This window comes from Amia ocellicauda, chromosome 23 (assembly GCF_036373705.1).
Source record: "Amia ocellicauda isolate fAmiCal2 chromosome 23, fAmiCal2.hap1, whole genome shotgun sequence".
NCBI classification, from domain to species: domain Eukaryota; kingdom Metazoa; phylum Chordata; class Actinopteri; order Amiiformes; family Amiidae; genus Amia; species Amia ocellicauda.
Genome location: NC_089872.1, coordinates 5735041 through 5762510, shown reverse-complemented (window position 1 = coordinate 5762510; position 27470 = coordinate 5735041). Strand labels below are relative to the sequence as shown.

Genomic DNA, 27470 nt, shown 5'->3' with positions numbered 1-27470 from the left:
GTCAAACAGCATGTTTCAGGGTTTGTTTTATGAGTTTGTAAGCCCGAAATGGACATAGTTTTGCATTTTGAGAACCACGTAATGATCCAGCTGTGAGACTAATAAGTGTCAAGTATCTGCATTTTTCAATTTGTGGCTTGTATCTGCGTCATTTAAGTTCCATCATGTTTTTTCTTTTTTTGTTTGTTCATCATAAAGTAGGGTTTACTTGCCTATGAAATGATTGCTCATATCATTATAGATGAATTGTAGGTGCATAATTAGATGTTCCCATTCTTACCACGCTTGCAATATTTAATTTCTCAAGATCAGAACTATCTTTTTTTTCCAATTGAATTCAAACTATCCAATTGTCCTTAAAAATATTTTAGCACGGACGAGTAGAAAGATTATTGTAATTTTTTTTTTAATTTGGACCGTTTTCCCCAGATCAAACATTTGGTCGCAGATTAACTTTTCTTGTCAAAAGAGAGAAAAACATTAAGTGCCGAATACGAGAGCGATGGAAAGGCAGCCACCCTTGCTGTGCTTAATTAAGGCTTGTTTAATTTTTCAACCGACGTGAAAGTAACTGCTTTGAGAATTGTTCCCCACTCCATCTCCACATGGCAGCCACGGTGCCCAGGGAGTCATGTTACTGTCAGGGAGCGAATTCTCAGCCAGGAGAAACACGCACCCAAGCGTGATATACTGATTGGACTTACTGCTAATATAATTGCATGGAGTGAGCTATAATTCTTTTTTCCCTACAACTGCACTGCAGCAAGAGGGGCGGGGGTTATCGGTTGGCTGAGAAGGGCAGTTGGAGGTTCTAAAATCAGCTTTCTGTTTTCCAAGCAACCTTTCTCATCTTCCACATCCACACACTTGACATAAGTAAACAGAGACCCTTATTTGGACAGGGCACTGAATTATACCTACAGGGGTGAAATATGATCATGGCTAATGCTTAACTATGCCTTCCCTTTGCCTCATAAAATACAATTGGGTGGATAAGTAGATAACAGCTGCTAGTAACTATGCTACTATTAATTACATTGTAAATCACATATGAGAAACCATCCAATCACAGCTCAGCATTTCCAAACATTTGTATACTTCCTGTGTCACATTTCAGGGAGCTGAAGTGCTGTCAGTCTAATGGGATGTTCATTTCTTTTTAATAAATAGTTTATTACATTTAAATAGTATGAAAACACAACACAGATTGTCTACTGTAGGTCAGTTACAAGAGATCCTGCACCAAACTATTTTTAGACGGGGAGTATGGGGGTTGATTATTATATTCTAAACCTTTAGATGTGTGATTTATTATAAGTTAATACGTTGTGTTGTATAGGATGACATTTCACAAAGTTTTTGGAGCCCAAATTGCACTTGATAGCATTCCTTATTCAATAAGAGACACCTTTCACACAACATATTAAGTCAGGGGTCCCTAACAGGTCGATCGCGAGCTACCAATTGATCGTGGGACCTCGCCCAACTACAGTTGCCTCCCCAGGACCGAGGACAAAATACTTATACAGGATGAGAACAGATGATATAAAAGAGGTGGATTAATTCGCTGTCCCTAGCATTGGTCCGCATAGCCCACATGTATTAAGTATAAGCCAGGCAATAGCAGTGTATTGTTGCTCTTTCCACCTCTGCTCATGATTGGCAGTGTGAGTCAAGGCACAGGTTTCTATAAAGATGCATTGTACAGATAGCCACTGTTTGAGGGGTTGGAGAGATGTTCCCATTCTTCCATTCTTGTGCTTGATCTAGTAATGGCGTGTTTTGACACAGTGAAATAGTGCTGTAACAAGCACAGTGCCTGGCCAATTTGGAAGGCCATTTAGAATGCTGGCAGGTCTGCATCCTTTCGCATGGCAAAAGTGTAATGGAGAAGTCAGCTGAGTTTCGCCTTCCCGATAACTGATATTGCACTGCGTGTCTCTGTGCCTCCACTACATTGATCTCTGTGTTGTGCTCGACTCAAGCGTGGGAACCGGAGAGCGAGCTATTATTTTAAATTAAACAGCAATAACAGCAAGAGGAGTTGAAACCCATTGACCGATATGTTTTGGAGCTCCTCAGTAATTTGTGATATGACACACACACATAAAAACAGCAGCAGCAAGGAAAACAATCTAGCATTGTGTTTCTTTTTTTTTCATCATCTGGAAGATATTGTGGTGTGCTGTGCATTGTAGTGTTACCATACTATTGATATGTTTTATTTTTTTATTTTCCTGTTTATCAGCTAGTATATTTGTCTTGTATATCTCTTGTTTCTATTTTACTTTTTGTTCAGCCTCAGTGAACCCAGAACACTACTAATTTAAAACCACGGATATCCTTGATCTCGTAAAGGGCATTAATTATGTACATGTTATATTGGTAGGTTTTTCTCACAATCCTCACATTTAAATCATGCCAGCAAATACACTATATGTACCTGTATTCCTGCATATGTAAGCTATTGTACAGTGAGGGAAAAAAGTATTTGATCCCCTGCTGATTTTGTACGTTTGCCCACTGACAAAGAAATGATCAGTCTATAATTTTAATGGTAGGTGTATTTTAACAGTGAGAGACAGAATAACAACATAAAAATCCAGAAGAACGCATTTCAAAAAAGTTATAAATTGATTTGCATGTTAATGAAGGAAATAAGTATTTGACCCCTTAGACTTAGTACTTGGTGGCAAAACCCTTGTTGGCAATCACAGAGGTCAGAGGTTTCTTGTAGTTGGCCACCAGGTTTGCACACATCTCAGGAGGGATTTTGTCCCACTCCTCTTTGCAGATCCTCTCCAAGTCATTAAGATTTTGAGGCTGACGCTTAGCAACTTGAACCTTCAGCTCCCTCCACAGATTTTCTATGGGATTAAGGTCTGGAGACTGGCTAGGCTACTCCAGGACCTTAATGTGCTTCTTCTTGAGCCACTCCCTTGTTGCCTTGGCTGTGTGTTTTGGGTTATTGTCATGCTGGAATGCCCATCCACGACCCATTTTCAATGCCCTGGCTGACGGAAGGAGGTTCTCACCCAAGATTTGACAGAACATGGCCCTGTCTATCGTCCCTTTGATGCGGTGCAGTTGTCCTGTTCCCTTAGCAGAAAAACACCCCCAAAGCATAATGTTTCCACCTCCATGTTTGACGGTGGGAATGGTGTTCTTGGGGTCATTCCTCCTCCTCCAAACACGGCGAGTTGAGTTGATGCCAAAGAGCTCGATTTTGGTCTCATCTGACCACAACACTTTCACCCAGTTCTACTCTGAACCATTCAGATGTTGGCAAACTTCAGATGGGCCTGTACATGTGCTTTCTTGAGCAGGGGGACCTTGCGGGCGCTGCAGGATTTCAGTCCTTCACGGCGTAGTGTGTTACCAATTGTTTTCTTGGTGACTATGGTCCCAGCTGCCTTGAGATCATTAACAAGATCCTCCCGTGTAGTTCTGGGCTAATTCTTCACCGTTCTAATGATCATTGAAACTCCACGAGGTGAGATCTTGCATGGAGCCCCAGACCGAGGGAGACTGACAGTTATTTTGTGTTTCATCCATTTGTGAATAATCGCACCAACTGTTGTCACCTTCTCACCAAGCTGCTTGGCGATGGTCTTGTAGCCCATTCCAGCCTTGTGTAGGTCTACAATCTTGTCCCTGACATCCTTGGACAGCTCTTTGGTCTTGGCCATGGTGGAGAGTTTGGAATCTGATTGATTGATTGCTTCTGTGGACAGGTGTCTTTTATACAGGTAACGAGCTGAGATTAGGAGCACTCCCTTTAAGAGACTGCTCCTAATCTCAGCTCGTTACCTGTATAAAAGACACCTGGGAGCCAGAAATCTTGCTGATTGATAGGGGATCAAATACTTATTTCCCTCATTAACATGCAAATCAATGTATAACTTTTTTGAAATGCGTTTTTCTGGATTTTTTTGTTGTTATTCTGTCTCTCACTGTTAAAATACACCTACCATTAAAATTATAGATTGATCATTTCTTTGTCAGTGGGCAAACGTACAAAATCCGCAGGGGATCTTTTTTCCCTCACTGTATATGTTGTCTTTTTTGTATTCATTGCATTAAGAATTTGTTAAACAAGTTATGTTTTTATTAAAGATCACTTAATGAGCAAACATCTGCACCACGAATAAATATTCAAAGCTGGTTTTGCACAGTTCATTGGGAATTTGTAGTCATTCACAACTCAGAAAGAGAAAGAACTAAGCAGGATCTAATTGGGATTTGTACCAAAATGGAAAGAATGAATACAGAAATAAATAAATATGCTTTTTTTCTTTCTCTGCATCTGTTCAGCCACCCGTCTTTTTTCTTGCTTTCTTTTACTGTCTTTCTTTAATTAACCTAATTTTTCATATTACTACTCCAGCTACTCTTGGTATTTGATTGGTTGTTAGCATGCTGTTGTGTTTTGCAATGTCTGTTGGAAACCAGAAAATGATAATGCCAATGGATTGCACAGCTGGGTAGTATAGGAGCACACCTGGCATACCAAATCATTGCATGAATACGAGTCGGGTGCTAATGATAATTCTAAACATAAAGGGCTGCTAAAATACTGTGGGATGTGTTCCAGACACCAGATGATTTTTAACGTCCCAAAAGTAGACAATTCAAAATATTGTCATTGTTCATTGTTATTGCCTACTGTTGCCTCCTACTGTCTGCCGCTGCTTGTAAGAAGCACCTGAAAAGCATTGTATTTTACACTGCGAATCCTTCTGCTTCAGTCCTGGCACTGCGCTGCCGTAAATAGTGCCTGTGTTTTATGGCATTTCCCTTTTACATTTGAAGTGTAAACATGCCTCAGGTATTGAAGGTTCCACGTTTTATGTAGAGTAGACCAAGCTGATGCAAGCCTCATTCAGCTCGTAAAGGAGCAGATTACGTTGTTCCTGCTAGCAGGTAGGCACCAGCCTGCAGTTAATGAGCAAATAACATAGGGAACAGAGGCAGAAAGCAGAGTTCAAAAGCATATCAACATTTAAGTTTTGCCAGAGCTAACAATGGGTGGAATAGTGCAATTGATTTGGAGTAAACCACACAGTTAGGTCCTGCTGAGCGCATAGTCTCAGTACTTTCATTTCAAGTCAGCGGGAGCCTTTTGCACTTTTTTGAGATATGCAGCCGAATAAACATTTTAAACATGTAGGCGAAACAAGAGAGTGTAACCTTCACTCAGAGTTTAAAAATAAGTACATTGAAACTAGTCCCTTTAGTAGTTAGAACAATCAATCCATTTCTGTCTGGGTTTCAAAGATTCAAGTGAAAATGAGATGACAATAATTGGTCAGTAAAAAGCCTGATATTCCTTTGAATAGAAAACTCACTTGAGACTATATGCAGCAGAACCCAGCTGGGTAATTTAAGATCTGAACCATTACTCGCCACTGTCCTCTTGTAGATGGACTAGGCTTCAATAGGCATAAGAGCCAAAGTACTGTTGCATTTATTTGCTGGATTACTGCCCCTCTTGCCATTACGCTTTTTAGGAAGTTAATGTTTTCTCAACATGTTACATGCTGACCATAATGCACACAACTTTCTTGACCTTTTTGCTTGACATGTTACACAGAAAACACGTGAAATGATTGGAATTCACTGACATTTATTTTACTTCTCAGCTGTGCCTCGGTCACAACACAAGGAATTGTCCACTTGGTCCACTTGGTGTACATTTTAATCCTTATGCTGTATGTAGTTATGATGACATAAATAGTTATCTTTGTCATCGAAGCATTAGTGCATTGTCTTGTATTGTATTCACTTTAAAGTATTTAAGAAACCCCTGTGCTTTGAATTGCACAGTGGACATTTTTGGGCTTTAGTGGCATCTGTGAGAAGTGGCATTTTTAACATTTTAAAATAGTTTTTTTTTTTGGTAACTATTGTAATGAAAATGTGAATGTTTGTGTGTCAGAGGGAAAAGCTAAGATTGCTCATAATGTTTAGTTATCTTAGTGACCATAATCTCTATTGATTCTGTTTCTCAGAACAAAAGCTGCGTGCTTGACACTATATCAAGCGACAGACAGAGGTGACTAACAGGGCAGTAGAGAAACTGTGCTACATTTAAGTTTATGAGAAAATCTGTCCCAGAGTTTATTGCTATCACCTGCAAGCTTGGATGCTGGAGAGGGATTCACAGATGTGAAATAAAAATACTGACCCACCTGCTTCCAAAAAATAATATACCCAGTTCATTACTTCATTTTGAATAAGATGCTGCATTCTCCTAATCATAAATGGATATAAATGATATAGGCCACAGGTTTGTAGTTTGCTATTAGCGAGTGGGTCAAAGTTTTGATTGAATTTCGCCCAAAGTTTTACAGTTGTTCTAGTTTGTTGTCTACGTTTACAGCACTTCACAGTTCTCTTTGGACCTAAAGAGAGGCAGCACATGATACAGATAACAGTTTTGAAATCACTGGAGGCAATTAACTCAGCGACTCTGGATTGATCTGTGTAATCCACAGTGCTGACAGCATATAATTGGAGACAAAGAGACTAACCAAAGCTAAGTTAACCACAAGAGCTGGTCTGCTGTATTAAAGTGCAGGCTGCCGCTAGATCTGGTTGCAGAGCTTCCGAAGAAATACAAATTAAGTAAGAATGCAAGTGTCCTCAATTATTTCAGTGTTCTCGTATTGATGAAAACTCAAGTGTTACAGCAGGTCTACAAGATCAATGATTTACTGGAAAGTGAATTAAACCGTAATAAAATAAAAATTGGCTGGTCTTTGTTCCCCCTAATATATTCTTTCAGATTTAAATATAATTTCAGTACATTTTGATGCATATGCACTAGTATACACATTTAGACAAAAGATACCAATGACGCGATTATGGCAGCATCTTCTTAATTCACCCCTTTTGATTTGGTCTGTGAATTTCACTTCTTTCCGTCGTTCTTTTTCATGTTCCTCATCGCTGTGCTTAACATGATTCAAACCCCGTCCCTGCAGAGTGAGTCATTGTCTGCGGTGATGCTGTAAGCTGTCTTTTTGACATGTTCCCTTTGTTCCCTGTCCTCTTTGTGTGAACATTGCACTACGATTAATTTTTTTTTCCTTCCTGTGGATTGTTTCACAGGGCTGACTTTGAAACACAGCACAGAGCAGAAGACTAGAAATAAGGTGAAAAACGCCTTTAATAAAGACAACTTGAGGGTATCCAGTCGTGCATAAGCCACTTACAGTACATTGCAGTGGTCCTTTATTTGCTGATCCTGTAGACACAACCTCTGGTTTATTGTGTCTACTTAATAAGTCTTTCAGCTCTAGGAGGTACAGTAGAGTACTTGAGGATGATTTGCATGTAAATTGCTAGGCACTATCTTATTGATTATATAGGCTGGTTGGATTAGAGAAGAGAGAGAAAGCACCAGAAGGCACATTATGCAGCTTCTCTTATTGAGGCCGTGTTTGTGCCCCACTAGTAATTATAGTGTACATAGCCCTGAGTTGAAAGGGCTTCCCAGGTGACACCTAATATCTTCTTTCCAGTTATTGACCCAGACCCAGGCTAGTTTCTTGGCATAATCTCTTTTTCTTCATAGTTTTAGAATTTTTTTTTTTAAATACCCATCATTTTTAAAATGTGTTATTTATTTTATATATATATTTTCATTAAATAATCCAATACCACTATGTTCTTTGACACCAGCATGGGAGAGATGTACACCATTTGCACATGTCCTCCAAAACATGCACTGATAACACATACGCTTCTTTGTGGCAATTGTTGGGGTGCCACCTGGTGGGGGTGTTCTCACTTTTCCATCCTCTATTTCACGTGCTAGATGGATGCACTGTAGGTATTCTGGGATGGCAGTGTGCTTTAACCACATACTTAACGGCCAGAAGATGTTGGTTTTGTCTCGTCCCTCCCAAATAAACTTTACTGTGGAAGAGTACTTGTCAGCCAAGCAAAATCCAACCTCTTCTGATCTAACTACTGCAGTGGGACAGGAAACAGTACAGTTCGAACGGGTTAAAGCAGACAGGCACGGCTCTGGGTTGCGCTCTCTCTCCTCTGATGAGATGCCATGCGGCGAAATTGATCGGCTATGTCGAATTCATGCTGCTTCCATCTGCGCCACAGTTTCCCTTTGCGTGAAGTAGAGAAGCCGGTCAAGTGGTCACCTGTTTGGAGCCCTGGCTGCGGGATCTCAGAGCTGTCTCTGCTCCGCGTCTTTTCAAAGTGTACCTTCACACCGCACCTGCATAGAGGACCGCAATGGCACTTTTGTGTGAGAATTAGCATTGTAAATGAGAGCTTCCCGAAAGGCAACTGGAACTAAAAACGTAGGCTTAATTCTCCTATATATAAATAGCCCATTCAAATGTAAAACATGTTAATTAGCTGGGAGTATTATTTTTTTGTTCCTTTCTTATGAGGCAGCAGTTTCCTTTTCTAAGGGTTTCTTGAGAACTGTAAAGAGATAACAGCTAGTCAATTCCGATTTTGATCTCGCAGGTTGATAAATAATGCAGATAGGATAATATTTACTACTTCCCCCCCATATATATCCTGAAGTGCGTTGTCATGGTTTCACTAGCAAGAATAGAAAAAGCATTCCTCTCTACTTCATAAATTAGCATACAGGCAACAGACAAAAACAAAGCCAAGAAAATACAGTATTGTGCGTTGAGCTTCATGGGATGTAGGTCAGTGCTTGACTACTCCAAGATAAATACTATACCATTGGTCTCTGGGGTTGCCTCCTGATTGGCCATTGCAGCTCATCATGAGGTCAGGGCCATATCATGTTTTCAGAGCTAATGCTATTACTACCACTGTTATGCTCCCAGCTTGTGCCGTATTGGCTCACTGTAAATCTCCATTAATGCTGGCAATATACTGTTGTCCAAAATAGCACAATAAATGCTGGGGGTTAATAAGCCCATAAAAAAAGCTCTCTCTACATAACACATGACTTTTAGTCCATTCCGTTATCAGAGACTTATCCCATTCCCTTTGTTGAACGACTGTGTGTGTTTATATATGCACTACCACTCCTGAAAATTGATTAATTTCTTTGCACTTTGGGAGGTTTGAAGACGTATTAGCTTAAATTTATCACTCCGTAAGTGTTTTAGTCATTGATCCTCTCAAGTTTATGACTCACCCAGTCAACTGCTCCAAACAATAGGAAGAATAATGGCTTCCAAGTTCTTAAAACACAGCGATGAGAATTCTCCTGAAAACCTAAACGTCTTTCAAATGTAAATGGAGACAGAGGCAGGAAAACAAATGTCTGCAAAATGACTGTATAGTTGTCGGGTACTTATTTATTCTGAATTATTCTGAAATTGTATGGGAGGAATGTGCACGAACTGATAAACATACAGAGACAATATCCGAGATCGATGAGAGTACTTTCAATGATCACTGACAGGTCAAGAGCTCCCAAGAAAGGAGAGGACATTGATCTGTCTTGAACCAAAATAGATTTATGGACATCCTGTGGCGATTACTATAGCTTAGAAAATATATGGCTTTGGAAAGGTACAGTAATCTTTACATCTCATTGTTATTGAAAATAAAAGGCGCAGAAATGAATCTCTGAGAAGTGATTGACAGGCTGTACTGACATCTCCAATATTAAATGAATGTCATATGAGACTTCTTTGATAACTGTGATTCTGAAGGAATTCTTGAACAGAGGAATCTCACCTCTCAAACAGACTCTTTGCAGTAATGCCTGTGCAGTTTTAATTGTCATCTTTGTTCATGCAAGAGCCATTTTAAAAGTAATTGTTTGTAGCATGTTAGAATTGAGTGTGTTAAAGATAATTGCTGTGTGCACCCTAAAAAGAATGATAGTTATGCTTAATTTGAACAAGAAAGAATGAAACAACCGTCATAGCTAGTACTCTGTTCCAAAGCTTCCTTCTGTGCGGCATAATCACTCCAGATGCAACAGACTGCTTTGCTGTAAGCTACTAGTCAGAAATAATCAAGTGTAAAAACTTTCTCTTTTACAAGTCATAGTATCCGGTTGACGTTAATCTGAATTGCACAGCCAGCATGTTTTATTAATCGGATGATTAACCATAAAAACCTGAAAAACGGGCAAGTGTCATTTTCTTTTCCTGGATCACTTGCGAGGAGGTGTGTTCGATTTCTGTTTTCTTTTGAGTGGCGGGGGGTATGGTTTCCATTCAAGCACAGCGCTTTCTTTTTATGATTTTTGACGCAAAGTTGGCAGGAGAAATGCACTCGAGGTGAAAGAAGCGCTGCTTAGGGGACCCTGAATCTTGGAAACCGCTGATCTTTTTCCCAGTTTTGCTACCGCAGGTCAGGGACTCCCACTGGTATTACTGTCTGCTTACTTGACAGCTGGGGGAAGACATCTCCCCAGTGAGTGGTGGAGTCTTTATTCTCCAGTGATTTGTCTTCAGTCAGCAGAGCGAGAAGCACCTTTGCGCAGTGATGCACAGGATATGCTTTCTGGAGAAGCTTGTCTTGAATTAGTGTACAGCGTGTATAGATAAGTGGGAACTAAAGAATACCACCTCCCTCTTTTAAAAATTAAGCCCTAGTGTTGTGTTTACTGGATCCTTTGTTCCACTTCTGCTAAGAGAATAGGTGACAGTTTTTCTTTTACTATTTATATAATGTGCCCAGACAAATTTATGTTGAGTTACACTTTTTTGTATTCTGTTGCACTTTCAGAAAAGGACTATAGATTGAAGATGCTTGGCAGTCCGTGCGTAATCTAAAGCATTGTCTGAATATAACTCCTGGTTGTTGTTCCAGGCATTGTAAATCAATTGAATGTAAAAGTGTTTTTTTTAATATTGCATGCATAAGTCATATCAATAATTTTACTCTCATCCCATTCTGCCTTGGTTTCAGTGAGTACAGGATATCTAAAATAAAAAAAATACAAATAAATTAGCCGGCACCTGATCCCACAGATAATTATAAAACAATCCCACACAATCAAGATGACGTGTATTCTAGTTTTTCTTCTCTTTGTTTCTCCCCGAATCAGTTAGAGGATTTGAATGTGGTTTTCTTAAGCTGTGCTATGACATAAACAGGATTCCCCACTTTTGAAGCTAGTTGGCTTTGGTTTTTTCATTTACATTTTATTTTTCTAACAACCACACTCTGGGGACCCTATCCTTTTTACCGATACGCACACGTTACTATCTTGCTAACATGACGAAAACTCTTCTTGTTTAAAGACAAGCTGCTTGATCAAATTGTTGAATTTCACTGACTAATAAATACACCCAGATCCTGGCTCCACTATATTGTACATAACTCATATTTCAATAGGTAGTACAGCCAGCAAACTCAATAAAATAAATGGCCAAACCAAACGACAGTCCTTACACTTAATTCTAATGACACTGGTATTAATTTGTACTAGAGGTAAAAACAGAGGGCCTTTTGTAATTGGAACACAATTAATTTGATAGGCAGATACAATTAGTGCCTAATAACATTCAATTTCCCATATAATTTGCAAGCAACAAAGGAATAGTTACTAAGTAGGCCAGTTTTATTCCCCTTCTTAAAATAAAAAACATTTTTGACAACATGAATTTGTCTATACAATTGAATAATAACAGTGAATACGAGTATGTGTGTGCAGTGTTGTGTCAAACGGGATATCAATTTTCTTTCAATAACCCTTCAGAACTACACAACAGCACTTGTATTTAATTAAACTTCCCCCGTTTTGCTCTACTGAAATGAACCGTTGCAGAATTTGCTTCATAAAAGTGGGCTTTATTGAAAAGGAGAGAGAATTGCCTGGCAGTTCTTTATGAAAATTAACCTCTTAACTCCTGAAAGTTCAAGTCAGTGGAAGAGGTGCTACCTCTACTCTGACAAAAATTAACATACGAAATTGGCATAAGAAAATCCGAACATAAGTGATGAACAACTGTTGACACTAAAACTACAAACCTTAACTGACACATTCTGAAATGAGGCAGAAAAGCCTCACTCTTGCGGTCATGCCACAAGAACAGAACTGTTCTGTCTTTGTGCTGAATTCATGTGTAGTTCTACTGTATATTTACTGCTCGAAGAAATGTCTTGGTTTCATATATTTTAAGTCTGATCCATTCCCTGTTGCTAGTCATCCGGTTTGAATTATTATTGCCAGCTTTCAGATGGGGCCAGCCAGCAAATCAGCAGCTTTCACATGTAATCAATTGAAAGCGAAGCCCCACACATCTCATTCTGCTTGAATGTGCAATATACATGCGTGTGAATCACTGCGCTGACAGGTGTGCCTCCACTGCACTTCTTTGCAGATTTAGCAGCGGAGTGGCCGAGGTTCTGTGACACCGTTCCTATAAATCTGCTGATTCTGTGAAGCAGCCCTGCACAGCCTTCCCTCTTTAGAGGAAGGGTTCGCCAGTGAACATATGTGTTTGTTTTGCTTCACAGCTGTGAGAGACTTGCTGTGGCCTAAACCAGCCAATGGAAGTAGCGTTACACATAAAATGTGAACAAGGATTCTGAAGCAGCTGTTAAAGAACTCAACACTGAGTGTCACATCTTGAGGTTCCCATCCAGGCTGTCTTACCCACCATCTGTAAATGGGATGTCCTGTAAATGGTGCCAAACTGGCTGTACATCCATAGTTACAGGTACAACTGATTAGGGGGAACCTCTGTAATAACGATAACATTATTATTAATAGTAATAATCATAATGGATTACTATTTATTTATTATTTGTTCTCTTTTTCCAAATCGACTTGTGACTCTTACCATCACAAGGGGTATTAATAGTGGGATCTGCTCCTCTCCTCCAAGAGACATTTCAGCTCGGCTCTTTGTTTTCTGGATTGACATTGTGGCAAGAGACGAACAACTTGGCGAGACGCATGCCTTAGGGCTGGGGTTTTCTAACAAGGGCCACAGTGTCTTAATTGCTCTGATTAGCGAATCAATTGGATGAAATAAATACTTCTCTACAGGCTGCAAATTCATTTACAGGTAGAGTCCCTTGAATGAAAATAATCCTTTATGTCATGCACTGTTTATATTATTATAAAGGTCTGGAAAAAAATAGAGACCACTCCAAGTTCAGAAATCAATGTTAAGTGTTCTCCTAAACCTAAACATGTGACCCATATCACATACATATTTGGTCATCTTATTTACACTTTCAAAAGAGCTTTTAAATCATGTCTGTCTAGTTCTCGTCCTGACAGGAGAATCTCAGGTGCTAAAGTTGACATTCAACCATTGCTGCTCTGATTACAAGGGTGCTTCTGAGTTCTGGTGCTCAGTAGCCTCTTCTTTACAAAACAAAACAGTGAAGGGTGTATTTGCCCCAAATGCAAAGAGCAAAGGCCTGAGTTACATGTACACTGATACGGTTCTGCAGGAAGGCCTGGGCGTAAAGTTTATATGCACATGCAGTGCAGTCTGTTTTCAGATTTCAGAGTTATCACGTCTAACTATCCAGTTCCCTGTGTGTGATATGTAGATTAACAAATTAATAGAAAAGAAAAGCCTGGACAACGAGTTACATAACTGAAAGGACTGTAAGTTGTGCCTTGAAATCATTCATCAAGAACAACAAAAATGAAGTGTTGACTTGCAGTCTATTATCAAAGGCTATCAAGAAATTGAAGGAAATACCCTGTGATTGTAAAGAGGAGAGAACATTTCTTATAGCCTCCTCTTATGGGAGAGACATCTGAAACCCATCTGTTTACAGTACCAGCTGCTTTCATTTACTACACAGACAGAACTGTCTTGTTCTGCTTCCTACATGTGGAAAGATCTTATATTAGTAGTGAGAAAACCACAAGAGACTAAATATTTGACACCTTTCACAGTAGTTCGTTAAAATGATTGTTCTATTTGATTATTATTATTATTATTATTATTATTTAAGATTCAAGCTATATATTTAAATATTGAACATCCAGTCTGTTTATTTTACTTTTTATAAAAAAAGAAGCCAGATCTATACATCGTGAGAAGGTTCATTATTGGTCTTCATTTTTTCTCCTGCAGTGATAGATTTACTCAGGTTTTTTCAGCAGTGCCCCAACAGAAAAGGAATCTCCATCTTTATGTAATGTGACTTCTAATGAACAAAAGCATCTGTGTGTAGGGTTCCCGACATTAATGTTGGACTACAATAGCAGAGATCTAACCCACACTGTCACTTGCAGCTGGGAGATGCGAAAAAACATTCTTGTCATTTTTATTTTTAGCTGTATCACTTTAGACAATAACGATGATGATGCGTTTTGTTGTTTGACCCACTGTGGGGAAAGTTGCGTTTTATGAATAATATACACAATAAGAAAACCAGTACCTCAACACACACATAGTAGAAACCTTGTAGAGAAAAGCCTTTATGCAATATAATATATACTTGGCAGTTTCAGTATAAAGGAAAACACAACCTTACAGATTAACACACTACTCGGTTTCTGGGGTCTTGAGCAAATGTATATGTTTTTGGCACTTGATAGTAAGGACCAATATGAAGGTTATTGATAGAGAGTACTGTGTACACCAGGGGTTAAAGTTCAAGAAACGTAATACCCAATTAAACAGTAGAGTGAAAAAAATATCACAAAAGCTGAGATTGTGAAATTAATTGCTGGCTTCAGCACTATTTGTGAGTGCGGCACCAACCATATAAAATGAAGAATTAATAGAATTCATACAAACCAAATGGAAAGTCTGGAGCCTTCACCTACGTATAAACTAGATGTCTCTCTGAAGTTGCAGCATGCATCCCCCCCACACAAACACACACACATTTTTTAATAAGGGTCTTATTTATTGGATGGTTTGTCCTGGGCCTCCTCTGGGATCCAGAGCTATAATGTACAAGTTAAAAATAAACACTGCCTTACAACTCAGTCAAGTGCTTGGAGCCACAATTACTGTGGTATTACCTTCATAGTTTTGATGGATGAGTCTCTGTGGCTCCTGATTTGCATGTAGGTATGTACTTTATAATGCTTTATTAAACGCTGGAATTGTTCTTGAGCTTTCTCTAATTAAACTTCCTTTACGTCTTGTGTTTGTTTTTCTATAGATCAGTTGGATTCATTAACTCATGCACACGTGTAGCTGAAAGTCCTGGTTTTGTGATGCTATGCAGATTTCTCTATTGAGCTAGATTTATTAAACGAGCACAAGAAATAATCCCGGTGGTTGTTCTAATGAACTTGCTTTTGGACAAGAGGAACACAGGTTGCGTGTGTGTGTTTGTGTCCACTTGTATTTACATTGTATGAATGTATGGTAAACAAATGCATTAAGACCATTTTATCATTTGATTCCATTTTATTACAATTTCCTTAATTCAACCTGCAGCACATGGTTTTTGTACTGTGCAAATGTAAAGGTGCTCAGTCAAGTCTTGACTTATTTTCTTAGCGAGAAACCATAAAGGAAATCTGTTGGGGGCGATGTGTGTCTGTCATTTGGGATAGCTGGAGAAGCAGTGAAGTGAAAAGTGACTTGAACGGCAAGAACAGAAAATAATTAGACATGGCTGGAAAATCAAAGGCTTTATTTCCCCCATAAGAGTGAGGTACAACTAAAAACATGTAGAAGCTGATTTCAAGGCTGCTGATACAAAATAAGTGCTTTATAATGAACCTCTACAATAGCAAATCTAAAATATGGTAGATGTAATTGTCAGTTTGGCGTGCATAGCCCTCAAAACCTGAATTTAATTCCTGGTAAGGATCTGATTTGAAATCCTCAATCAGTTTCAATCAGTTCCTTACATATATAAATTAAATACTGTGAATCCCAAAAATGTCATTACTTATTCATATAGGACTGATAGTGAATCCCTACAAACTCTTAAGCCATAAACACTTTTGTCCTCAATCCACCAGATATATTGAAAGTACAACACAGTAAATAAAGCACGCTTGTGGGATAGTGGTAATATAGTCACAAATAAAACATATATATTCCTTAAAGCAGTGGTTCTCAAACCTGTCCTGGAGTACCACCAACCCTGCTGGTTCTTGTTCCAACTGAGCCCTCCAATTACTTAATTGAACCCTTAAGTGAACTAATTTGATTACATTTGAATCTTTAAATTCTGTGCTTCCATAATAAGATGATAATTTCCTTATACAATTTAATTCTTAACTTAAAACTCTTACTGTTAAAAATAATTAAAAGGTTCTGATTTAGGAAATTATTAGTTCAATTAAGGGTTCAATTAAGTAATTGAGAGCTTCCTTAAAGGTTATTTCTTTCTGAGTATGAATGTAAAGTAGTTTCTTATAGGCATGCCTGCTAATTGACAATTACATGTAATAGTGTACAGACACACCAAGTGTTTTGATCAATTTGATGAGTGCATCTTTTGTCGAATTATTAGTATATCTCAATTTGCAGACACATTTACCAATAGAGTGAAAGGGCTGTGCTTGTGTTTTGTTTGTGGAAAAGGGGGGCATCAAAGCCTTTAACTGTTACATAATGCAACATTTGAAGAAGACATTGTATGCTCACAGGAGTACCACTTTGGGAAGTGCAGACACTAACCCGCTTCACGAGTTCCGGGGAAAGGATGTTATTTAAATGCTTTTGATTAAATATTTAAAGACCTAGAAAATGTCTTCATCTAATACTTTGAAATGCTTCTATTTTTATTACAGTTGGTAAATTTGAAGAATACAGTTTGTGTGTAATGTTGTGTATGTGTGTGTATATAAAGGTGTGTATAGAGTGAGTGAAAGTCGAAGGTGTCAAATACTTATTTCCCTCATTAACATGCAAATCAATTTTGTAACTTTTCTGAAATGCGTTTGTCTGGATTTTTTTGTTGTTATTCTGTCTCTCACTGTTAAAATACACCTACCATTAAAATTATAGACTGATCATTTCTTTGTCAGTGGGCAAACGTACAAAATCAGCAGGGGATCAAATACTTTTTTCCCTCACTGTATAGCTGGATATAAAGTATGGAATACAATTCACTTTGAACATTTTTCCAAGTAAAACATTCCAATAAAAATCCTTGAAACAGACCTGACACAGAAGTGAACATGTAGTCATTTTTTATTTTTAGACGGTATGTGGAAAACAAATATTGCTGTTAAGGATTTGAGGAGTAAAGTTAAAGAATGAAGACAAACTAGACTGAAGGAAAAAGATGAAATCCATAATTATTTTCTGCCAATTTCTGCCACTAAGTTATTTTAATTGGGCATCAATTATGAATGATACAGACGTCTGAATTTGTAAAAGACTGCCAAGTTCTCCGGAATACTGGTGTAGGATTGCACTTGGGTATCTAATTATATCAATATGTGTATATAAAACTGTGGTACCATCTTTCATGGCTCATTTCTACCTGATTTGAGATCCCCTTTCATTCATCTCCATATGACCTGAAGCGATATGAAAGTGATTTGCATTGTGAATTGCTGGAAGGTTGAAGAGAGAGAATCCCACTTCCAGCAAATACATGTGTGTGGGCTTTAATGGCCTCATCTCAATAAAAACACTTAACACTGATATACTAGTCTTTTATTACACCAACACTTGTTTACTTCAGTCTGTGTTTAAGAGTTTTGGAGAGTACAGAAACACTGCTGTTTTGGTAAAGAAACATTTCTAATAAGTGTGGGTGAATTCTGTGGAAAATTTTATTCATGGTTATCCCCCCACCCCAAGAAATAAAATAAAATGAGAAAATAACCAAAAAAAAACACACAAACGAACAAACAAATCAATGACCTATGACCTTTATTGTCAATGTGTTTTGGAAGCCTGACTTCAAGGACATTTCTAATGTATTCACTACAACCAGAGTGATGGACAGAAACTAGGTGTAAGCTTAAATTACTGCTCTGTACATCCACTCCTGAGCTCATGCATATGCAAGAGATGATCTTGTAGGTTGTAACATACACTGCACGAGATGTTGTGGCATGGCGTTCCTTTGAAGAGCACGTATCCTTGGCTGTTCCTGGCAAGAGTGTGAAATTAGTAATCATTTGGGACTGTATTGTTTAAGAAGGTGTCCTGGCGTGTTGCTGATTAAGCACCGATGTTGTTTGTCAGCTGCTAATATGAAAGCAGTGGGGCGCTATTTCCACATGACTGTATATCACCTTAATCAGCCTGCACCCCTCCTCTCCCTCACGGCGAGGCAATGAAGGGAAATTCTCCAGTGAGACGTCTCTCTGGCTCAGCTGAGGACGAAAGGGGCTGTGCTTGAGGAAAAACGAGCAGAACATGGCTTCTAATGATGATACAAACATTGTGGTGGTGAAATGAGTAGCTAGCGTCCAATCAAAGGCAATCAATCAATGACAGTAATAGTGCAGCATCGTGCTGGAAACATCACCACTCCATTGTAGTAGTATGTGGAGGAGATAACATTGTCTGACCGTTGCTTTTTATGTTCTTCGGTTGTTGTTGTGTATCAGATGAGATCTACTGTAGTGAGTTCCTGGGTCGTTTTTGTTTAGGGTTTTCTTTTGCCATGTGGAGTAGAGTATGTGGTCTCTCACCAATAATAAAACATCCCAAACAAACAACGAATGAATGTGGTGAGTGGTTCCTTAAACTGAACTTTGCAAACCAGAACAGAGCTGAAAACCAGACCAGATCAGGCCAGAATATCTGCAGTAAAAGCCAACAACTGCACTGAATGAGGACTTCTCTCTTCCCACATGCAGGTTGGCCCCTGATGTTCTTGCAGCCTACTGGCAGTGCAGTGCAGGTAGAATTGCTGTGGTCACATGAAATGGAAAAACATGAAGACAACCTCATGGAAGAGGCCAAAAGGAAAGCCAGAGGATTACAGCAGTTGTAAGGGGATAAACCAAGAAGAGTAGACTTTGCGGAAGAATCTTGAGGAAGCATTTGAAAAAGGATGGAGATGATACGGAGATATATTAGTGTAGGGGCATTTCTGAGTGACGAATGGAAATAAACCAGTGTAGTTTGAAGAGTCACTATTCTGCTGGGGCAGTTGATATTGCCATATGTTGATTTTATGTATTTATTTGTTTGTTTGTGTTATTGATTATATTTGCATTTAATCAACCCTGATTTATTTTTCATTCAGTTTGTTTAATCACACAAATGCAACTGGAAACCTCTGCAGACCTGACTGACACCTACACAATGTATTCAAGGCAAACATACAGTACAGATGCACCATATGAATTTGAACAAATGCATTACAGAGAATGGAGTGGGATACTAGGGCAGAATACAAAGCATGCTTTATTCATTTAAGTTCCTCTGTCAATTCTACCTTCCTTTAAGATGCAATTTTCTCATCATTTATAAAAACAGAGAAATCTGCATATGGGCAAATTAATGTTTCAACAGATTCGATAGCAGATGATTTCCCTTCGATGGACAGAGTATGTAAGCTTTGTTGCTCTTTTATAGAAGAAATATCTTCAGGAATGTGTTGAGATTATGAAATGAAGGTGAGGAGTTTGTGTCATTCTCACCCCATTGTAAACACTTAAATATTCCCATTCATATATTTGGAGTTTTACAAAATTCAGAGTCCAACCAAAACCCAGTACACATACCATTTTCACTTTGGACACTAAAGACTGTCGAAGTTAGAGTGTTTCATGCCACCCCAAACACTAGCAAATGCACAGGTGGTCGTGCCAGCTGTGTACTGGTCTGATGCTGTCAGATATAAAGTGTTGTGTCCCAGGAAACGATCTCTGTTGTAATGTTTGTCTTCCTCATGTTGTTATCAGAAGACTAATCGGTACTAGGGACCAGTGGGCCAGGATTGATCTAAGGCTGGCAAATATATCGGCTTGGGAACTTAGCACTGTAGTTTGACAAGACTGATATGCCAGACTCTCATTATACTCCATACAGCAAAGAGGAAGAATGAAACTCTTACTTGGGCCTTTAGGATGCATAACTATGTGGCACTCTAATATAGTGAAGAAGCAGTAAACATAATCCTACCTACCCATTTATTTTTATTAGTGTGTGGACTGGCAAATGATTTTGAGGTTGTTTTCACAGCATAGTTAATACGGGAGCAATATGGTTGGAATGAACTCCCCAACCCCCAGAGACCATTAGGACTATATCGGTAAGCCCATATTTGCTTAGCAACATTATGAAAATAACTCCTTTCAGCCTGGGGCTGGGTGTGAACTTTGAAAAGCATTTTACCAAGGGACCTTTTAAATTTGTCTTGGTTCTTGATGAGCAGTCGCAAATACAAAACAACTACACCACTGGAGGTTACGTTTTACATTCACAAACTGCCAGATCGGCCTATTGCATACAAAACCACCATCACATGGGCTTGTGGCTCTCAAGTATGCTTCACCTGAGGGCCACAGCAGTTTAATTTCTTGATAGTTTTTTTTTTTTATGTTCTCTCTTTTCCTATATAGGCATGCGGTTTACCCCTGAGGTAAAATGTGAAAAGTATTCATGCATACAACTGCAAACAAGACACAACATACTTTATTTTGTATTGCTGTATTATCATTACTATTATTTTCATTATAACATTTTCCTTTTTCATTGAGGTGTATTCCAGTAAAGTCTTTGTTCACCTTTCAGCGCATAGCCATTACTTTAAGGGCTTGCAAATTCCCAGTATTTCGGCTTTATAAATATTAATGAGCTTGTTTGCTGTGCTGCTCCTCTCCCTGCTGTCTCTCATTTTAGCCCCGGCTAAAGACCAGAGTATTGACTTCGAAAGTATTCTTGGCTTGACTTTCATTGAGAACTTATGAAGTTACCAGTTTGGGAGACATCTGTGTGCGTTTTTGGCGTGTGTGCGAGGATAGTGCTGAGCAATACGTAGCTGAAATAAAAAACAAAACAATCGGAAACACACATACCCCCCGGTTACCCAGCTGGTGACTTACAGAAAATGTGATTCCTGAAGGCAGTATTTTGTATTTTTGACTTTGACAGGGAAAGGTTTTCTGGGAGAGTCGTTGCTGTAGGTGCTGTCGGAAGAACGAGCATTTGTCAACATGAGAAAACGAATCGTGCCTTGCAAAGCCATCACTGAGTGGAGGAGCTCCATCCACATACACAAGCCAGGCCTGCACATTGCAGTTTGATCAAGTGTGCAGTGTCTTGCACAAACTGCACAGCAAAACCCTTTTTATTTTACCCTACAATTAGATTACCCTACCATTTTGAAGCAACACATTTTCATTGCACATTGCAGCCTATACTTACTGATAAACTACCAAATCTAATAAGTAAGGGTTCTATAGAATGTCAGTCTGTCCACCTAGACATTGTGATGGTTGTAACGAAAAAGGCTTAACTGTCCCTTTTATGTATTTATCTGGGGTGCCAAGTATATTCTAATATACCAAGGGAGAATTAATCTTCATGTTTCCTTCCCAACTCATTACAAGGACATGGGAGTGAGGCTTACCAACCCCCTTCCCAATGCCCTAACTCCAGGGAGGTGCTATGGCAATCAAGAGGTGTTCCTCCTCTCCAAGGAAGTCAAACAGATTCCATAAATAAAACTGGTGTGTATTAGGGATTGAACCAGAGCATACAATTCATAAGTAAAATAAGGAATAAACAAAACAGACAAGTAACATTATTTTCAACAGATTATATGGTTGACAGTATTTATCCACACTTATACAAAAGCACTCTTTTACTCATCTGTACAATATCTGGCATCTGTGACGGCTCCACAAGCTCGCAGTCGTCTTCTCAGTCGTCTGGGTCGCTAACAGCTCGATAAATCCAGCGTGGGTCCTTGATCGCAATGTACCTCAGTTTATGTGGGGTTATTAGAAAATAAATCCATAATCTACCTAACTTTATAAAATAAAAAACTATGAAAACAAAGAAAAACAACCACGGCTTGGGCTAAAAGACCCTGGAACACCCTAACTACAGAATGAAAAGAAGCCTCCCCTTCCAGGTTTCTACTTCCTCTTTTAAGCTCCCGTCTTAAAGGGCCAGTCAGTAGGTGCGGAACGTCACAACGTATACATTTATTTTGTCAAATATGTCAAGGCCATGGACAGTGTAATCAGAATGCCACTCAAGCCACTCAAGCCTCAAGCTGTCTCTCTGATTCCCATCCATCTGTACTGCTGGCAGGGTGGAATCGCCCCAATTGGAAAGCAAGTCCTGAATCCTTTTCGTATTAAGTTAGACCACAAATCCTAGCCTGTGGACTCAGCAAGTTGGGTTCCCCATCCATCAAATTCTGGATCTCCATTTGGACTGGGAAAAGAGTGAAACAATCAGTTGATTTCATGAACATTTCTTGGTGGTCTGAGGATACTCTTGAACTGAAGCTTACTCAAGATTAGTGCCTTCTATTTCCTCTTCTCTTAGAAAGATCAGGTAGGGAATCCATATTGTTCTTTGGGAGTGGCAGAATAATCCCCTTTGTAAAATGTACAATACCGTGAAAATAAACAACTTTCTTTTCATCTAGAGAAAAAAGGGATCTGCCTGCCGCCCCAGAAAAGTCAACACCACAAATGACTGGTTTATGATCCACAGCCTGGCCTTAGGAGTGCAGTGTGTGGCAGACGCTTATTAAAATGAATAAATAAATTATGGTGATTAATGAATTTCAGCTGATGTGAACCATGCAGGTGTTTGACCTCTCATTAACACCACTGGTCTCTCATTTTCAGGGTGACTTAGTCTGAGGCAGAAAGACTCATTAGGTAATAAGATCTAAGGATCCCTAGTGCACAAGACCTTGAGCCGTTCCACCATATACTCATGCTGCATGTAAAATAAGTGTTTTACGTCTACAGCTTCCTGTAATGTAGTTTGCACAGAACTTTCACAGAGTAAAATACGTTTATTTGGATTGCAAATTTAAATGGGTGGGTGGAAAGTAGAATTTCAGACCAGCTTAGAATGCTTTAACATGGGCTTTCGAAAATGAATATAAATTGCACATGCCATTAATGCAACAGTCTTCCCAGCAGTGGTAAAGGGTAAACTCATGAGTTACACCCATTTTGAGTGCATTTTCTTATAATTCTTTTGCAGTCATTTTCTGGAGGATGTTCAGTTAAGAGAGTAATGTTTGAATAAAATAATTACCACTCAATTAACTTTAAAAAAATTAGATTTCAATTAGATTTTATTTGTTCAATTCATTGAACAATATTTTAATTCAGTACATAAATATTTGAAAACTATCTTTAAAGTATTATTAAGGCTAATAGTAAAACAAATCCATTCTTCCAAGGTAGTGCTAAAACTCCTCACTGTTGAGCTCTGTTCACTGGTTTAATGGCCTGTGTTGGAGGAACTGGATTGAACATGCTTAGCATTTTCCTTGCTAGAAACTCGCTTCAACCGCAATATGTGTGTTTGAAGACCAGAGATAAAAACCCTCCTATCTTGAACCACCATTGAAAAGGTCTAAAACTACTTGTTGTAAATACAAATACTCAAATATTACTGACTGAAGGAAGTGCTTTCTAATACTGTAGTAATATCACAATACAAACTATAAGGATACTGTGACTAGTTGTACTGGTTGACTGTTAGTATTGCCTTTAAAGTATAAAGTGAGATTGTAAACATAGAAAATATACTTAAAAATCAAATGTCATCCATTGCTCTTTCTCTATTCAGATTGTGAGTGAAAGGATAATGCTAAATTGCTGGGTAAAGTCCACAGTGACAGGGATTTGGATCAAGCCAAAATTCTGGTACTTATATATTAATACCATCAGGGTAACTTCCATCATAGCTACCAGTGGGAGAATATTAGAGCGCTGCCCGGCAAAGACACAGACGGCTTTGAGGTGAACCATACAGGGTCTGGTAAACAAACAAAACAGCTTCTGCCTCTCTCTGTGCTTCAGCATTTGGCTACGTAAGCGCTTGGTATTTTAAATGGGGTGAGCTATTTATAGCTTTTGTACCGAGCCTTTTTTTTTAAATTTGGTCTTGTAAGAAAAGTGATTGTAAAGCAGAATTTTTAATTGCACGGTTTGTTATTTATTTATTTGTGAATGTGAAATCACTAAAGCAGAAATCACCGGGCAGCTGGGCCATGTTGGGTACTGTTAATTAAAAAGATAACAAAACCAGAGTTTTTGTTCTGTTTCTGGAGGAATTCAAAGGTGTTTCTCATTCACAGACTTTAAGTAGTAAACTCGCTGGATGCCAGATTTCCCTAATGTGACATCCCGTCCCAAAAGCAGATGGTATATGACAGTTATATTATGCATGCAGGAGGGTAGCCAGCTTTGGTTTCTGCTGAGTTTTCATTCCTTTATGTTAAAAAATAAAAAGATACAATGATAAAACAACGAAACTTGTATTATCTAAGTCAATTTTACCCCTATAGGCAATTGGCTTGGCTTTTTGGTGTAATACTTTCATCAAAATCTGTTTTGCAGCATATAGCAATCTCTATGAACTCTGTGTGATGCAATTAGGTCTCTGATGCAGTAACGAGCTGTATCCTGTGACACTGAGCCTGCTTAATCCTGGTAAGTGCCAGGTTCCGAACACAGATCATCTTAATATGATTCCTTTATTCTATTTCTTTCACTGGTATGTGTCTGCCCATTCCTACACCATCCCATTTATTGCTCTCTGACTTCAGATTCCCGTCTTCTCATCCTCATGCATTTCTGTAAAGTCACACTGTGAGGTGGGGCCTTCATGAAAAAGTAACACATGTAGTCTGTTCTCTTTGGCTATGTTGTCTATTATCGCTGTGCTTTATCGTATTATAAGTGTCTCTTGCGTCCATGTCATCGCTAGATAGATGGCAATATCTGCCAAACACAAAGCCATCCCAGAAAAATACCAAATGCAAATTGAAAGATTATAAAACTGATACAAGATAGATAATAGCTCATTAGCATCTTTGTTAAACTTGTCCTACTTTAAAAAAAATCCCCCCTCGCTTATAATAAATAAAGCAATATGCAGCAATAAGAACATAATCTCTGTTTTTTATCAGGCCTGCTTTGCTTTTGTAATTTTTGGATAATAAAGACTGTACATGGTGTTTAAGAGACTAAGCAATCTGAGACCCCTAAGACTACACATCGGCATCGTAAGCAGTTGGTGCCGCGATGGTTTGAAAACTAAGTCTCTTGCTCAATTATCCATCACACTGCTGTTTTCTCCTATAATAAAATGTAATTTGACTGGGCTGAATGGAAGTCTCAAAATGCCCTCGGACACTGTATTTAATCAAGACAGCAGTATTTAATTCAGCAAAAGACAGAGTAAGATACAGAGAGAGTTGTTAATCTAACATCCAAGGTTTTTTTTTTCTTCTCTATGCTTATTTAGTTGTCTCTTAAAGACAGTAATGTACTGTGTTTGTGCAGTAATAGTCTCTGAAATTGACAAATGGAAAAAGAAAGCATTTCCCCCCGTTAACTGTGCTCGACACCTGATGAAGCGGTCTCTGAAAAGGTGAGCCAGTGATACTCTCCATGTAGACCCCGGTGCCACAGCCGTGAGAGAGGGCCCTGGCACCGCACTGAAATGCAATTAGTGACCTTCATAGCCATGGCCCTCCTGCTCTGTAACAATACAGTTTCACGCTTCAGACGGAATGAAACATCTGCCAAAACCCAGGCAAGCCGCATGTATTCCAGCAGCTGCAAAATAAATCCTTCAGAAGCAATAGAGAGAGAGGAAAATAAAGGACAAAACTGACCTATTGGTGCAACTCCATTTGAAATATCAAGATGGCTGCTACACTGTTTGAAAAGTATAGACACTGCCGTCTATAGTCTGAAGAAGGGCGTTCAAAATGTGAAGTCTTAGAAAACAGTTTTAAACCTGTTCATAGTTTGAAGTGTTTGAAATATGGGATGTTTCAAAGCATGCTACTGGGATTCTCATTGGGTTGATAGAGGTGAAGATAGGAATTTACACAGAGTTTGGGGTAAAATTACCTATCCAGGTTATGGAAACAAAATATATATTTATTTATTTAAAGAGAAAAGGGAATATATTCTATGGTATATGTGCTACATGGTTGCCAAAATAGACTGAACTGAATTCTGCAGTGGTTGGTACATTTAACTTTTTTTTTTTTTTTTTTTTCTCTTGTGACTAAAGTCCTAATGAACTTATGTTAACTTATGTTAAGGGAGCATGTAAAGGTATAACAGGGCCGATTGTGATCAGGTTTAAATACTGTTCGATGCCACAATCCCAATTTTAACAAGCTATCTTCATCTCAGTGATCATTCCAGAAGATTGGTTTGGGTTTGTGTAACTCCTGGCTGTCCAGGAGGTGCAATTCTGGACGACTGGGTTTCTGCCCCGTCTTACTGTAATCTACAACTGTGTTTGTTGGTATGTTACAGTTGGGGAAAAAAAGCATCAATTTTTGATTAATTTGTATTAGTCCTTTTTAATTGGACCTTGATTAAAAAGCTAATGACCCATAATAGCCCATGCTTTATAATTTCATTAACATTGTAATTGTCATAATGAAAGGAAGTTGATCTGCTGTGGGAAAACAGGGGGTGGGGATACGCACCACGACAATAACGATGTTGAAAATTGAAATTAGCATGCAGTTAATTATCAACCCAATTTTTGTAGGACTAGAGGCAGATCGGGCTGTTTGTCACTGTCTCTAATAGCAACCAGAAGGGCCCCAGATGCAGGACTCTAATTGATGCACAGTTCAATCGCAATTCAAGTGTTTTTTTCCCTCGATAATGTGTATTAATGAACAGCCACGGGGCAGAGGCAGACTGACCAACTGGACTCTGCTTAGAAGGAGGCTACAGTGCTAAGTTAAATGCTTGTGTGTTATGTGTCTAAAGTTCTTATAGTGCTTGTGGGGGAGACAGAGCTGATGGTAATTCTATCAAGACGAGCCCATAGTGTGCAGCAAACCATTTACCAACAACCATTTAGTACAGGGCCTTCTGTGATAGATGGCCCAGAAGCCAATGAGGGTTGTCTTCAGGGCTACTCAACAAGACAATTACTAGAAATCAAATCATTTTTGTTTTGGTCTAATTCCACAGTTCTGACTGACTGTTTTAATTTGGTAATAGAGCCATTGTTTTATGGTTCTAGGCAGCATACATGTCTGGTTATTTAGGTTCATTTCTGCAGGTCCTTTATATGGTGATATTGTCTAGCCTTATCAGAACTCAAAATTAGACAGATCTACTCTGTCCTGCACATACATTGTGAAGCCATTATTTCACAATGGTGGAGAATGAACATGTTGTTGTCACTGTTATTATGTGAATGCTGTGTCGTCACATGCAGACCATTTACACAATAAGGTTATTGGATAAAGTAAGTCTTTCTTTTTATCAAAGCTTAGATTCCTTTCTGAATGATTATAATGGTCACAGTGCTAGTATATCATATACCCCTTTCCACAATACTGCTGTTCTGAGTGCCAGAGGAAAATGTAATGGTGATTTTATTTTCTTACTATGATTATTCTCCATTATGAAATTACAAAAGAGTAGGGGAAGTGACCCA

General features: G+C 38.7%; 2 protein-coding genes across 3 annotated transcripts in view; one reads left to right on the top strand and one right to left on the bottom strand.

The window, feature by feature from the left end:
* The window catches only part of LOC136718738 (potassium voltage-gated channel subfamily H member 1), a 117776-nt gene that overhangs the window by 82391 nt on the left and 7915 nt on the right, over nucleotides 1-27470 (top strand). The window lies entirely within an intron of this gene.
* Nucleotides 20420-27470, bottom strand: part of hhat (hedgehog acyltransferase) — a 129491-nt gene continuing 122440 nt past the window's right edge. Inside the window, exon 13 of one of the 2 annotated variants that reach the window (XM_066696454.1) lies at nucleotides 20420-22226. In XM_066696454.1, coding sequence (XP_066552551.1) covers nucleotides 22147-22226 — 80 coding nt within the window. In that variant the 3' untranslated portion in view covers nucleotides 20420-22146. The remainder of the gene's footprint in view (nucleotides 22227-27470) is intronic. The other variant, XR_010805312.1, reaches the window with a different exon arrangement.